Source organism: Anabas testudineus, chromosome 7, assembly GCF_900324465.2.
Source record: "Anabas testudineus chromosome 7, fAnaTes1.2, whole genome shotgun sequence".
Classification (NCBI taxonomy): Eukaryota; Metazoa; Chordata; class Actinopteri; order Anabantiformes; family Anabantidae; genus Anabas; species Anabas testudineus.
This window is the reverse complement of record NC_046616.1, coordinates 3,507,309-3,523,113: the sequence shown is the minus strand read 5'-3', so window position 1 is coordinate 3,523,113 and position 15,805 is coordinate 3,507,309. Positions and strand designations below refer to the sequence as shown.

At 42.3% G+C, this 15,805-nt stretch overlaps 1 protein-coding gene across 1 annotated transcript in view; it reads left to right on the top strand.

Annotated features, from left to right (window-relative positions):
• Window positions 1–15,805, top strand: part of LOC113167151 (plasma membrane calcium-transporting ATPase 3-like) — a 38,309-nt gene that overhangs the window by 14,519 nt on the left and 7,985 nt on the right. Inside the window, exons 15-23 of the mRNA XM_026367561.1 lie at window positions 678–836; window positions 972–1,151; window positions 2,458–2,545; window positions 2,654–2,760; window positions 3,150–3,341; window positions 4,694–4,907; window positions 5,178–5,389; window positions 8,316–8,423; window positions 8,711–8,893. Of these exons, the coding sequence (XP_026223346.1) occupies window positions 678–836; window positions 972–1,151; window positions 2,458–2,545; window positions 2,654–2,760; window positions 3,150–3,341; window positions 4,694–4,907; window positions 5,178–5,389; window positions 8,316–8,423; window positions 8,711–8,893 (1,443 nt within the window). The remainder of the gene's footprint in view (window positions 1–677; window positions 837–971; window positions 1,152–2,457; window positions 2,546–2,653; window positions 2,761–3,149; window positions 3,342–4,693; window positions 4,908–5,177; window positions 5,390–8,315; window positions 8,424–8,710; window positions 8,894–15,805) is intronic.

Here is a 15,805-nt window from a genome sequence, read left to right as displayed (position 1 = left end):
TTATACTGTACTTTAAATATCCTCCGGCGAAAATATCTTTAACACATTATAGATAAACAACCAGAGTTGCAATCACACTAAACACCATGAGCATTACTGAGCATAATGTGAGCAACAACTCTGGCGTCGGCATTAGCGGATTTATAAATATTCCTATTCTGTTATAGATAAAAGTGCTTTTCTAGATCTAGTTGTAACTAAAATATTTAGTTGGAAACTATTTGTTTCACATACAGAACATTAGCCTGTGCAGTCTGCTCTGGGAGAGCAGTGTTTAATTGAGTGACATGCTGACTGACCTAAATTTGGCTCATGATGAACACAGCTTGTGCCGTGAGAAAAATAACTCTGCTCCTTGAACAACTTTATTCCAGCTCAGTTGTTCAGTTTGCATTGTGGCAGCTTTATGTCACCTCTTCTTTACATCACATTGTCTTCCCTCTGCTGTCTGCAGTAGGCTGGGGGTATTTCCCCTACAGCTGTGTCAGAGAGTATTCCCACAGAGGTACTCAAAAGGTCATTAGGAATCATCTTCAAACTGTATACGGACAATTAAATCCAGTTTTTATGCGTCAGATATTGGAATCTAAATGGCATTTTTTGTATAGAGTGAGTTAAGCTGACCTGTTAGATTTCGCCGACTGGTTTTCTGACTAGATTCTGTAATTGATAAATAGGTGATTGAACCGATGGCTTGTGAGGGGTTGAGGACTATCTGCATTGCATACCGTGACCTGTCCTGCAATCCGGAGCCAGACTGGGAGAACGAGGCAGAAATAGTGACGGACTTGACCTGCATCACTGTGGTCGGGATAGAGGACCCTGTACGACCTGAGGTAGGGCACTGTGGAGTGTGGGGGTCTTTAGTTCTGGTTTGAGCTGGTACGATGAGTTTGTATGATCCTCTCTGTGTGTTTTGTACCCTGTATTTTAAAAGTAATTGTGTGAACAAATCTCCCCGTCCCTCCAAGGTGCCTGAGGCCATCCGCAAGTGTCAGCGTGCAGGCATCACGGTGCGGATGGTGACTGGTGATAACATTAACACAGCCAGGGCCATTGCTGCTAAATGCGGCATCATCCACCCTGGGGATGACTTTATCTGTCTAGAGGGCAAAGACTTCAACCGACGAATCAGAAACGAGAAAGGAGAGGTGAGTTGGGGTCTTTAAAAAAAAGTTTTCTAATGCCGTGGTGACATCACTGCTTTTATTTGACCTCACAATGTTTATTATCAGATAGTCACAGTAAACTGATGTGTGCTGGACATTCTGACTCAACTCTTGAGTCGTGTTGTTTTGATGCACAAATATTGATTGCACTGCTTTGTTAGTTATTTATTTTGTCACACGCATTCAAGTGGTAAACACACGTGAACTTGGAAGACACCAAAAAATAAACATTGGACATGACAAAAACATAAAAAGGGTTCTGGTCTTAAAGGTTTTAATAATGATTCGAGCAGATTTCATCAGAAATAAAGGAGATTTTAGTAAGAAGTACAGTGCTAATTAAAGAAAACCTGCAAACCATCAGTGAAATCCAGGCAGCTAGTCTTTGTATTCTTCATTTTTGTCTATGAAATGACTGAAACATGGATCATCTAATGGGTAAAATAACATTTTAGCTCAATTCATAATTCATAGTTTGTACCAAACAGTAACACACCGCCTCTCCTGACACATCAGGAACAGTTTGTGCTGTGCAGCATGAATATTGCACTGCAGCACTGGCAGCAGGATTCAGACTTATAATACAAATAAATTACATTACAAATAAAAGTCCTGCCTGTAGTCCAGTTGTACTTAAGGAGAGTTAAGGTGACTGTACAGAGAGGAATAAAAGTACTTCACACTCAAATACAAGATAAACCATGCCCCCTGTGACTGATGCATACTCATCACATCTTAATTTATTTGTTATGTGAAAGGGAACAAGTAACTACAGCTGTCAAATAAATGTAGTTCAATCAAGAACTTCAATACTTCCCTCTGAAATAGCTCAATAACTCTTGTCCGAGTTAAAATAAATGCACATATTCTCTGACACTTGGAGCTTCCCATCCCGGATCACCACTGGAGTCCTTTGCTTCATCTAAGCTGTTTGATTAAATCATTCAAACTGAGCAAGAGGCTTAATAACGCAGACAGCTGCTGATTTAGCCTCTGCACTTTTCATGGTGCACTTTTTAAATTCCAACGCTGCATGTAGCTGTATGTAATGAATCATCATTCTGTGCATCTCTATTGAGTACAGTGTGGTCATATCGATGGAAGGAGAGCACTGTGCAAGAGCACTGTTTCACAGAGTGTCCTCCGTCACACCTGTGTACAGTTAAATCTGCGTAACTCACTCTGGATCCACAGTGACATCTAGTGAAAGGAGAGAATAGTTAATAGGTTCACTATTGTTTGTTCGTCACCACACGCTCTTCTCCTCCTTTTTCTCTCTGCCTGACAGATTGAACAGGAACGTATTGACAAAATCTGGCCCAAACTCCGCGTGTTGGCTCGATCCTCCCCAACCGACAAACACACACTGGTCAAAGGTAAGTCTCAAGTTTATTAACCCAAACACACACACACACCCACACACACACGCACAGTCATCCACACACATACTTAGGGGCTTATTTTCATTTCCTGTTTGTGTGCAGGCATCATCGACAGCAGCATTACAGAACAGAGGCAGGTTGTCGCAGTAACGGGAGACGGAACTAATGACGGACCAGCTTTGAAGAAGGCTGATGTTGGCTTTGCCATGGTAACCTGACCTATTATTCGCCTTCTGTAGTTACTCATTCATGTGTTTTAGTAATCACATAGGATATAAATTCATTTTCAGGAACAAGTGCTCCCTAATGCACAGCACTGATTCGAACTAAATGTACTACTGAGTTGACTAAAACAAGTCTTTTAAGGATGCTTTTGTATTTTCTAATAAATAATAATTAAATTGGATTTCATTTTATTTAAACAAGCGTGCACTTGATTTTGGCCACATCTGTTACTCACGCAAAGTGGTTGCACTTGGAGGCAGGACAACACGATATTGAGAAAGTAGCACTCCAAAATCATTTGGATGCTTGAATGCTTGCATGAATCATGCAGTGACTCTCTGTCTTCTCTTCACTCTGTCTCAATCTCTGTCAGGGTATTGCGGGGACAGACGTGGCTAAAGAGGCGTCTGACATCATCCTGACTGATGACAACTTCAGCAGCATCGTAAAGGCGGTGATGTGGGGACGAAATGTCTACGATAGCATCTCCAAGTTCCTGCAGTTCCAGCTCACAGTGAATGTAGTGGCCGTCATAGTGGCCTTCACCGGAGCCTGCATCACTCAGGTTGACAGATTTATTAATAAACATACATGCTGACACAGACACCCAAATGTCACCTCTGTATACATCACTCACCCAACATCTACTAAGACAAAGCAACAGATAAAATGCTTTTTGTGCATTTTTACACCAAGTCAATATTATATAACTACACACAATATTATACACAGCCCGTCCAAAAGAAAAGTCACCATTTAACTAAGCAAATAAGTGAGAGCCTCCCACTGGATAATTACTGCATGGATGATTATGTTTCAGCTGGCAACAAGTTATTTAACTCTAACTGATGCAGTGAGTAGCTTCTCATTTCTTAAACAACCATGTCTGAAGACACATCCTGTGGTCGAGGAAAAGATGTTAATCTGTTTCTGAAGGGTCAAATGATTGGTATGAATCAAATAAGACATCTAAGGAGACTGATGAAACTACTAAAACTGGGTTAAGAACTGTTCAATGGAAGAAGGTCATGTGGTCTGATGAGTCCAGATTGACCCTGTTCCAGAGTGATGGAGCATCAGTGTAAAAAGAGAGGCAGGTGAAGTGATGCACCCATCATGCCTAGTGCCTGCTGTACAAGTCTGTGGGGGCAGTGCTATGATCTGGGGCTGCTGCAGTTGGTCGGGTCTAGGTTCAGTAACTTTATGTGTCCAAAGAATGAGGTCAGCTGACTACCTGAATATACTGAATGACCAGATTATTCCATCAATGGATTCTTTCTTCCCTGTTGGTCCAGACTTATTCCAAGTGGTTCAGGGAGCATCACATCACAGACACATCATTTTACACATGGATTGGCCGTCACAGAGTCCAGACCTTAACCCCACTGAGAATCTTTGGGATGTGCTGGAGAAAGCTCTCCATCATCAATACAAGATCTTAGAAAAATTAATGCAACTCTGGAATAAATGTTGTGACATTGCAGAAGTTTATCGATCGATAGCTTTGATCTTTAATCAAAGCTAAAGGTGGTCCAACGAAATATTAGAGTGTCTGTGTTTTTTTGGGAAGGGCAGTGTATGAACAGAACTTCAGTCATGTCAACAAATGTTTCTCTCTATGTAGCATCAACCTCTCCCCAGTGAAACCTGTCATGTGCTCAAGTTACTATAGAGGGAACTGGATTGATGGAAACTTTAACACTAACTGCATAGAGGACTAAATCACACACACCTGTTTTCAGTATCAGTAACAGCAGATAATCTGCACAAAAAGAAGAAAGAACTACAGTTCATACACAGAATATGATAAATATTAAACCTGAAACACTAAAAAATGTAATGTCAGGAATCAGGAGGGAATCAGACTTCTCACAACCACCTCCGGACTCAGGTCTCCTGTTGCAAATGTCTCTGCAGGACTCTCCTCTGAAGGCTGTGCAGATGCTGTGGGTGAATCTGATCATGGACACGTTTGCTTCTCTGGCCCTGGCAACCGAACCCCCCACTGAGGCCCTGTTGCTACGGAAACCTTACGGCCGGAACAACCCGCTCATCTCTCTGACCATGATGAAGAACATCCTGGGCCACGGAGTGTACCAGCTGGTCATCATCTTTACCCTGCTGTTCATAGGTGCACAGACACAGACACACACAGTTCACAACGTGTGTTATGTTAAATATTGAATATTTATTGTTGGAGGAGGAGGTTCAGGATTTATTTCACTGTGCTTTTAAATAAAAAAGAAAGGAAAAAAGCACATGCACATATATACGTCTTATATCTTCTTAATATCAAAGAACTATTTTGTCCCACAGCAAATAAACGAACAGCGCAGCATTTTATTTTTCTTTTCCTCACACCTCTCATCTCATCTCCTCTTCTTCTTTTTTTATCCTCCAGGCGAGCGCATGTTTAACATCGACAGCGGCCGCAACGCTCCGCTCCACTCCCCTCCTTCTGAGCACTACACCATCATCTTCAACACCTTCGTCCTCATGCAGCTTTTCAACGAGATCAATGCTCGCAAAATTCACGGAGAGAGAAACGTCTTTGACGGCATATTTGGCAACCCCATCTTCTGCTCCATCGTTCTGGGGACATTCGCCGTGCAGGTAAGTTTAACCTCGCAGTGCCCTTTAGCAGTTTTCCTGTACTGAAGTTCTTTGGCTTTTGTTAAAGCAACATGTGAAGTTTTTCACATATTTTTTAGTAGAGATATGCTCCACGATTTCTGTTAGTGTTGAAATGTGCTGTCAAAACCTGCCAGTGCTGCTCTGTGAGTCTGGCACAGATACTTTCCTGTAAAGTTTTTTGAGTGATACCGTGCATATTATCTATGAGACGCCAAGAGCTTTGATCATAGATGTTTGGTTTTGACACAGCATCAGTGTGATGCCCTGGGTGGATTGATTTGGACTTAATTCCACAGCCAGCTTGATTCTCATAAGTTGCATAATGTAGCTTTAATTTAAAATGATCTTTTATTTCACTCCAGTGGAAACGAATCTATGAAGATGATTTAAAATGCACAGCAGTTTGGAAGACGCTTGTTATTCAGTATTGGGGAAAAAAATAGTGCCCAGTGGATGAAAAAGCTCAAAAGTAGGTTGAAAAGCTAGAGATACTGCAGGCATAACGAGCAGAGAGAGAAGTCATAGGAGGGCATGTATTGTTACCTGGTGATTGGAGGTGGTTGGCGACTGTACTTTATTTCTAAAGCAGCACTTCTACAGATGATGATGACCTGAGCTGTGTTGACCACCTTGTTCCTCTGTATAAGTGTAGAAATTAAACATGAGCAGGTCTTGACAGCTTTCACTGAGTAATTTGATAACACAAATCTAGATTTGAGCTTCCAAACCAAGCAACGGGAGGACTGTTGGCTCAGTCGACTTAAAGTGAACAGCTATTACTGAGCTGGGAATTGCGAGTACACAAAACGCAAAGAAGCAAACAGTGACAGAGAGGGAGCTGGAGGGAGAAGAAGGATATTTTCCAAAGCTATTTAGTACTCTGTGGCACTCTGGGGAGAAGCAAGAGCAAAAAAAAGAGCGAGCTGGAGAGGGAGATTTGGAGTGTGAGAGCAACGAGCAGACAATTCAGAGGAATTTAAAAAAGAAGAGATGAGAGAGAGCTGAAGACTGGAGGCAGCTTGAGAGCGAGAGATAAGTAAGAAAGACGGATCCCTCCACCCTGCAGAACGGTATTATTACTGCATGTGATATACTGTCTCGTAGTCCCAGTGAGATTTATGACTGCACAGTTTGGTGTCAATGACAGCGTCTCTCTGATAAACCTTGTTCCTGGTGTAAATAATCATGTGTCATGTCCGTGCTATATAAAATATTGTTGCTACATCCACTGATGCACACTGACCTGTAGGAGCAGGTTCAAGATGCAGATTGGAAATAAGCTGCAGGAACCATTACTAATACAGATGAGTTCTTTAGTGGCATAAGCCAGAGTGGAATAATTCCTGATGATGATTAATGCGGCTGGTTATTCCTCAGGATGTAGCCATTACGGTACAGTATAACACAATTATAGCTGCATTTGTAGTTAAACTGATTAAATAAATATGAGAATAGTTCTGTGTGGAGGACACAGAGAGAAGCCTGAAGTCAAAGTGGGATTTTTTACATTTCTTTATACATTTTTTACATAAACAGTTGTTCCAGCACCTGTTAACAGGTTTAGTTCCCCGCTAAAGGCTAACTGATACACACTACAGGCATGTGTACCCAAAGGAGATGTTAACTTCTCAGTCTTAAGATCTTGACGCATATAATTCAGAATATTATTTAGAAAACTCTGATCCAGAGAAGTTAATCAGTTAAAACAGTAAACCATTCAAATTATGTGCATCTATTTCATTTTCAAGTCATCACAGTGACTTTAGTACTAGAAGGTTTATTTAGGATCTCTTTCATTTTGTCATTTGTTTTTCATTTATTCTTCCTCTGCCAAACAAAAAAAGGGATTTCAAATCATTTAAAACCTATGTTCGATTGAAAATAATACAAATACAACATATTGAATGTTGAAGATGAGAAATTTGATTTCATTTGGAATTTGATACCAGCAACAAGATATGAACATTTCTCTCCAGCTTCATATTTAATGGACTGACGTAAGAGTGTTATTGATCTTTAAATCTGATTCTCACCAAGAAGAATAACGAATGTCCTGCTTTTGAATAATTTGGGAGTTGAGTGTAAAACATGTTTTTTGTGGTTCTAGTTTGTGAGTTCATGTAAAAGAACAGTATTAAACTTTCCTCTGCCTTCCCTATATTAAAACCTCTCCCTATATATGTAGTGAAAACACCTTTCTCATACTATATGGACACTGTACTCTTTGTCAACAGTAAAAATAACCATAAAACCTAGTGATGGTGGAAAAAGTATGTGAACCCTTGGAATTAATAACTGGTTGACACCTCCCCTGTCTCCAGTTACCTTTTTTGAGGTCATTAACCCCAAAAGGGTTCACATACTTTTTCCACTAGCACTGTGAGGTTTTTATGATTTTTCTCAAGACATGAAAGATCAGATTTTTTTGTGGTTTTAAATCATATTTGTTAAACACTTGACTTACTGTAGATGAAGATCACATAACATTTTATGGCAAATTAATGCAGAAAACCACAAAGTCCTAAAGGTTCACATACTTTTTCTTGCCACGCAACACACCACAATTCAGTTGAAAATCTGTGAAGTTCCCCTTTAACGCGTTTTAGCATGGCACTAGAGACGAGGGCAAACTTGCTTCATGCTTAGAATTTTAATTCATTTATGATACCTCATGAATAATTAAATACAGCACTCGTCCACTAACTTGGTTTATTTGTTTGAGCTGAGATGCAGCTGAGATATTTCCAATTTTCCATGAAGTTGTTACAGACTAGACGTCTAGTTGTCTTTAACAGTACAGTCTCGTTGGTGCAGCAGAGCCAGATGGTGAAGTGCAGGTTTCTCTCGCAGCGCTGTGTTTGCATGTGTGACAATAATAACATGCCTTCTTGTGTTTCTGGTGCAGATCGTGATTGTGCAGTGGGGAGGGAAACCCTTCAGCTGTGCACCTCTCAACATAGAGCAGTGGCTCTGGTGTCTGTTCGTGGGAGTTGGAGAGCTGCTCTGGGGGCAGGTAAGCAGCTCTTCAGCCTGCTGAGTCAAACTACACTGAACAAGTGTAGGCTGGTAGTGCTGAGTTACCCTGAGTTTCCCCCGAGGTGAGGCTAAGGAAACATTTTCACACTGGCTTAGATAACACTCGTGATCTATTCTATTCTGTGCAGCTGGAATAATCTGGTTTATCTGATCTGCTGTGTGCAAGATGTTTGGAAAAGCTCACATCTGGTCATACTAGCTTTTCATATAATATCCTACAAGTGTCTTCTTGTCAAATGAGAGTATAACTTTCCTGGCTTCCAGTTGATCGCCACGGTGCCTACAGAGCGGCTGCCATGCCTGAAGGAGGCAGGTCTGGGCCTGGAGCCCGGGGAGGAGGAAGGCGAAGAGCTGGCAGAGGACGAGGAGGAGATCGACTGTGCTGAGAGAGAGCTGCGCCGTGGACAGATACTCTGGTTCAGAGGCCTCAACCGCATCCAGACCCAGGTACTGTTGGACTGGACCTCCAAAACACACCATGACTAAAAGTGTTTCACAGGAACACGCAGAGATATTCAGAACCATGACATTTCAATCAGAAACCTCACATTGTCATGACACACAAGCAGTTTGTTTAAGGTTAATCACAGATACATGAAAACGTGTACAAAGAAAAATTATTTTGTGGGGAGATTGATCTTTAATTGTGTCGTATCGCTGCCTGAATAAACTGCAAGTGTGTCATGAACCCTACAAACTAACAAAAGAGACTTTTGGAAAGAAAGACAAAACTTCTCTTTGACCTACAAACAACTCCAGGAAAGTTGAAACATGTTCTTACTCTTCAAAAGTCAGTCTCTCTCATCCTGTCTGTGCTGTTCTTCTGACCTGTGCCAAACATAATGATCCAAGTTTCTTCTCTCCAACACAGCTTCCTTCTCTGTTCTGCTCAAACGACATGAAATGGCTTTCTCTAACTTCAGAGGGGTATTTTAGACGCTCACAAACATCATGAGAGAGGATAAAAGCTGTGATTGTGTGCGTGTGTGTGTGTCGCTGCAGCGGCACTTGTGTGTATGGGCATATAAACATTGTGCATAGGATAATGCTACAGAGACAGCCTGTTGACTTGCTTGATTAACTTAACTGATCGGTTCTCGCGCTGCTTTATGTGAGAATGGACATTAAGGCAGCAAAACAGCATCAGGAACATGAAGAGTGAACAGTCTGCCTCCCGAACAGTGTAAGAGAGCCAGTCCTGACTCTCTGCTAAGTGCCTGTCTTTGCGTAAAGTGCTCAGTTTTTCATTAAGAGGGTTTGGTCTGAGTGTGCACACACACACACACAATCTCACAGACAGTACACACACACAGCCATCACTTACAGTTCTTGTTGTCAGTAACGTTCAGGAAACAGTTGTACTGCTTAACACTGATGCACATTTGCCATTAAAGGTAATAAATGGTAATAAAAATGCTGCTTCTGTCATTTGTGCTGTGGCAGATCATGTTTTAAAGGGATCACCACACACACACACACACACACACACACACACATGCACGCTCACACGCTCAGACCAGCCTTTCCTGCCCTCACTGAGTGCTGCTGTCTTGTCTCTGTCCTGCAGATGGAGGTAGTGAGCACGTTCAAGCGAAGCGGTTCGTTTCAGGGAGCGGTGAGACGGCGCTCCTCCGTGCTCAGTCAGCTCCACGACGTAAACACTATCTCTACCCCCTCTCACGTAGCTCTCTCCACCGCAACAGCCAATACCAGCCCTACCCCCGGGAGTGAGTCCGCCGAACGCATGTACACATATACACACACTCACACACACACACACACACACACACACTCACACACACATTTGCAGTCACGTTCCCTCTCATTCACAGACACAAACACACACACACACACACCCTACTGCACGGCACGTGGACTGCAGTACTTTTACTCTCTATGGTTGTGTCCCCTCCGGCTCGCTCGCTGCTCGTGTGTGTGCAATGTCTCCTCTGTTCTTTTCTCTTATTCTCCCTCTTCAAACAGCACCCAGTCCTGACCGGCTGTGTAGTTCTGGTCTGATCTGGTCTGGTCCAAATCCAGTCTCAGTCCCAGCCCAGAGTTTGTTTTGTTGTGGAGTGTTGGTCGGTGCAGGAGGTGGCTCGCTGTTCTCGTTCTGTCTGAGGTGTCCTGACAGATGTGGAGTGGAGCTTGTTCATGAACGAGCAAAGTGACTAATGATTAAAAGAGTGAAACGTAAAAAGCACAACTCTGAAAACAGACTGATTTACTCCAGTAAAGCAGGGACGCATCCTAAAGTTCAGAGCGTGAATGGCAGCTCCTCCTGCACCTTGTGTTATTTCCTGTCTGTGAATGAGGTCAAGCGTGGTTACTGTAGTTGACCCCTGCTGTAAAAATCTCTAATGTAAACGAGTGCTGTCTTTTCTCTCTAAAAAACTAAAGAACGTATTATTGCAGCAACAATTCTGTGACTCACGTTATACTGTGTAGATTTCACTGCCATATAATTCATACTCATAAACAAATGGCTTTCATACGGCTTCTGCAATTCTCTAAACTGTAAACCTTCGAGTATAAAAGCCCCAGAACACGCAGCGCTGTTTCCAAGACTACAGTAAAAAAAGTTCCTTCTTGCTTTCTTTCTCCTTCTTCTGCTCCTCTCACTTTTGTTCAGTGATGCAATTGTTGTCAACTGGTTATTTCTGTAACAGTATTTCCAGCTCCAACGTCACAAGTTTGGCCCCTCTGATGTCTCCAAAAGTCCTGATTCTTCTCTCCGTCCAGTCTGTTTTTTCTCCCCCTCTCTCTCTCTCTCTCTCTCTCTCTCTCTCTCTCTCTCCATCACAGTTCTCTCCTCTCTCTTCTACATTTATGAGATATTACAGGTTCCCTGTTTGCAGAAATCTTTTGTGAAATGTTTTCTAATTGTTCTTCACACGTAGAGTTGTTCTTTTGTAGAGGTATTTAGATTTGACCAGATCTAAATACAGGCTCTTGTGTAGCATACTGATAAGATTCCTTTCGTAGATTTCTCATTTTCTTCTGATTTTCTCTCTTTGTTTTCATCCTACTTTGTTCTTTACCTCACCCCTTTTAGTCATCCTCCCATCTCCTTACTAGAGTAGCATCCACCCCTCATGTTTTCTCTTGATTTATTGTGTGTCAGTTCTGTGTGTGCTTGTTTGCAAGTGTGTTTACAAGTGTGTGCATTTGCTGACGTATCTGAGAGCCGTAGTTCGACTTCTGTGTGTTCCCGTCAGCACGTGAGCGTGTGCACCTTGTGTATGAGTGTGTGTGCATGCATGCGTGTGGTTGTGCTAGTCTCTTCATTTGATTGTCTTCATCTGTATTCTCAGTTGCTTCTCCCTACCTTCCTTGCTCCCTTCAGCCAATCCTTCCGTCCTTCCATTCCACGCTGCCTTCCTCCCCACGTCGCTCCATCTCGCGTAGGTGTAGATACAGAGAGGCCCACGTCGGCGCTGCTGACACTTTGCTGTTGTGATAATTGTGCACAGACTTCAGGATCAACTTGGGCTTTGTTTATTTTAACATAAAAAACACATCCTCTTCTCCATCACTCTATCACATATATTACTATTAATATAATTACGATAATTCAGAGCTGGACATTGCTGCAACGTTGGCTGCAGGATACTAAGAGCTGTACAATCAAAGTTTGGAACTAAGATTCGGGTCCCACCACTGCTAGCCCATTGCTTGCTTTTTCAAGTTTTTTTCCTTAATTCAAAGAGCTTGTTGTGTCCAAATCTGTTACTCAGCAGCCGAAAGAGACGAACGTGCATTTTGATTTGCTTTTCATCTCCTTGTGGTTCAGTTCCTGATGAGAAATCAAATGAATCTCGACAACCATACGGGACAAGGAGGGGACGTGAAGGAGCAAGCACCGTGTTTTGAGCCTAATGAGGACGTTGTCTTCTCTGAATCATTTCATGTTAAGTGACGGCAGCGCAAGGTCCAGTTGTTGCCCTTTGTTTTCAATTTTTACACAAAATGTTGAATTTAGATTTAGTGTCACGTTTAGCCAAAGAAAAGTGTACCAGACTTGATTGGACACGAAGGATACTGTCTGGAAATGATGTCAGCAAATCCCCTAAAACGACCAACACTAAGAATGTAGGCATCCTACTGACAAGTATTGACTGTAAATATTATGTAAAAATATTAACAAAACTAAAGTTTGTACTGTATTTGGACACAACAGGGCTTTGAACCAAATGTCAGCATGCCATCGTGCTCAAAATGACAGTTCTAACATGCTGGTATTTGGTCATAATAGAGGAAAAAAGATCAGAATTATAACGTTAAGTGACCAAAGTTATCACAGTTCATCAAGTCGGGGTCTGAAGAGAGAAACACTACACTGCACTACAAATGGTTTTTAATGTGCCTCCCCTGCACTGCTGCCTGTGCACAGTTAGTTTCAGGGTAACTACTTAACTCCATTACCCACAGTTCTTTGCAAAGCAGATCCAATCCTTAAACTTGGCACTGTGCCCCGCTGCAGTATGATGTGTGCAAGTTCTGACATCACCACCATCACCTCCCTGACTTTTATGCTTTTACAGCAAAAACTATCAAGACTTGGTAAGAAAAGGTTCCAGGAGCATCTGAAAGATCTGAAAAACGTTAAACAGATGCTTTCATCAACCTGAGCTGTGCTGGACCTTAGTGATCCTGCTGGATCCTTTAGAACCGATCTATGGATCCAGTTTGTTTTCATTTCATACTGGGCCAATTTCACCGACCTGTAACTACAGTAGATTTAAAGAAAAGAATAAAAAACAATGGATACAGGAGTTTAATTTGGTCAGAAACGATATAGGTCAAAATCTTAAATCCATCCCCAGCTCCTCAATTCTTTGCTCAATTTCTTTCAACTTCAAAAAGACTTTGCCCTCAGGTTTTGGTCGTTAAATGAGAGGCTAGTGACGCAGAAGGCATGAGAAGATTATGCACTGAATTGAGGAAGGGTTGCTGAGGTATGGCTACGGATTAGAGCTGAGACATCACGTATCAAAGAGTGGGTTCTGCTCAGAGTTGGGCTACACGGCGAGCCATTAACCAGTCATCTACCTCACAGCTTCTCCCTGTGCTTATGTTGCAGTCTCTTCTCATCAGCAGTTGTTTTGCACACAGCAGCCTCTCTACCTTCCAGCGCCTATTTCCTTCACGTACTTTAACTACCATCGTTTTTCCATCAAGCACTGCTGAAAGAGCCAACAGGGAGAGGGGGAGAGAGAAAGAAAGTGGGTGAGAGGAATAAGTAACGCAGCAGTGCCCTGACCTCACGGCCTCTCTGGTCACACTTTTGGGCGTCATATACTCGAAAGTTTACTCGTTCCACGGAGACAAAATGAAAACAAACCAAGCGCTGACGAAGTGAGAAAGTAACATTCTGAAACCTTCTCAGTCTGCATGAGGTGTTTTTCTACTGTCTGACAGGCTCTTTGGAAAAACAGATAAGCACTGAACCTACTGCTTGACTGTCCGTCTGTCTGTCTGTCTGTCTTTCTGTCTGTCTGTATGTCATTTATGCCAGAGTCATATATAGAGACTCCTCCTAGTTTGGCCACCTGCAGCACTGATCTCCATTCAGCTGCCCGACCATCCACCTCTCATAATCCCAGTTTGGACTCCAGTTGGTGTTGCAGTCGACAAAAGCTTCTTCTCTGTTGACCATTTTCGGCCAAACTGTCTCTATGTAGGGCTCTGTCTGCCTGTGCCTGTCGGTATATTTGCACTGAACTGTCTTCTGTTTCTTTTGAGCTCATGCTGCTTCTTTTCCTCTGTTTGGGCTTTGGGGGAAGGGTGCATGGACCAACTGCCATGGCAAAGGAATGTGTTTAAGCACGCATACACCATACACACACTGCATTATGCACCTTGAAGTACACTCATAGACATCACTCTGATGTGTGTGTGTGTTTGAGAGAGACTGAGACAGAGACGGAAAGGGAGTGTAAGTGACAAAGATCTGATTCAGCATGACCTGGCTGCCTCTGTGTGTGTGTGACAGGGCTGACGCCCGAGCTTTGCTCTGGCCTTTGAACCGATCACCCTCTGTTTCTAGTAATCTAACCAATCACACACTCTTCTAACCTGCTGATTCTTTGTGTTGTCACCTTTCTGTTTTGCAAGACTTGTTTTTTTTTTTATATCCTGCAGCAACTTCATAATCAGCATCATCATTATTTCAATCACGCTGCTCTCTTCTGTCTCTCACTGCTGCATGGCCGCAGTACATCCTGCACATGTGTGTATGTGTGCACAGAGTTGCTGACTGACTGACTCACAGTCTGGCTCTTGATGTGTTTGCGTGTATGAAGCAACTCTCTTTAACAAACAGCACCCGTGATTGACAACTGTCCGATGCATGCAGACATTCACCTTCGAGCTGCACGATGTGGAAACAGCTCAACTGTTGGTTTACTCTGTTCCTCTGCTGCTGCTGCTGCATGCATGTGTGTGTGTGTGTGTTGTGTGTGTGTGTGTGTGGTCACTGCTATAGGTTCTTGCCAATCTCTTATTTTATTGTACATTAAACTAACACACTCACCGTTATTGCTTCTTCTCCATTTGTGCCTAACAACCACCGTCATCTGTGTTTCTGCATGTTAGCCTGTGTGCTGAGGTGTGAGTGTTTCCCCCCCACACATTCTATATCAACCCCCAACACACATACATACATATCTGCCACGTGTGTATGACGTGAAGAGTCTGCAGCTTCTGTGGTCTTTGTGATGGTGGCTACTGAACGTCGTTGTCTTGTGAGGTTTGATTGGTGTGTGAGAACTGACAGAAACATGTCATTAGCCAGCTCATTTTACACTGTTTCTTTTCTTCACTCTTGTCTGTTGGTGACATGTGGGATCAGGTGGACTCTGTTGATAATGAATAATTTAATCTGAAGATATTTGTGTCTTAGAAATAAAATTGATGTCTTCAAATGGAGCCATGCACTTGTTACAAAAAGATATTAAATCTCATTTACCTCCCTAAAGAACATGGAGGACCAAAAAAACAGACATCTTGGTATTGATGAGTGTAGTTTCAATGTGAGTTTGCAAAATCGTAAGTTATATTTTTAAAGAATGTATTCATAACCAAATCAGTGCAGATCAGACCTTGTCTGAGGTTGTCCTGTCTCAACAGGACCCCTCGTTAACCTTCTCACATGACCCAATTATCAGATAAACACCCTTAAGGTGATGGATGCACTCAGAACTTACCCTCTTTGACATTTCGATTTGCCAGGTGCTTAAAAAAATGCTTTGACTTTTTGAGAAATATTCTTTTTTGCTTTCATACCAAGAGTCAGGTGTAAATCTTTTGTTCACTTTTAACATAAAAGCGTGAGGTGAGGAGAAAGAGTTTGTCTGA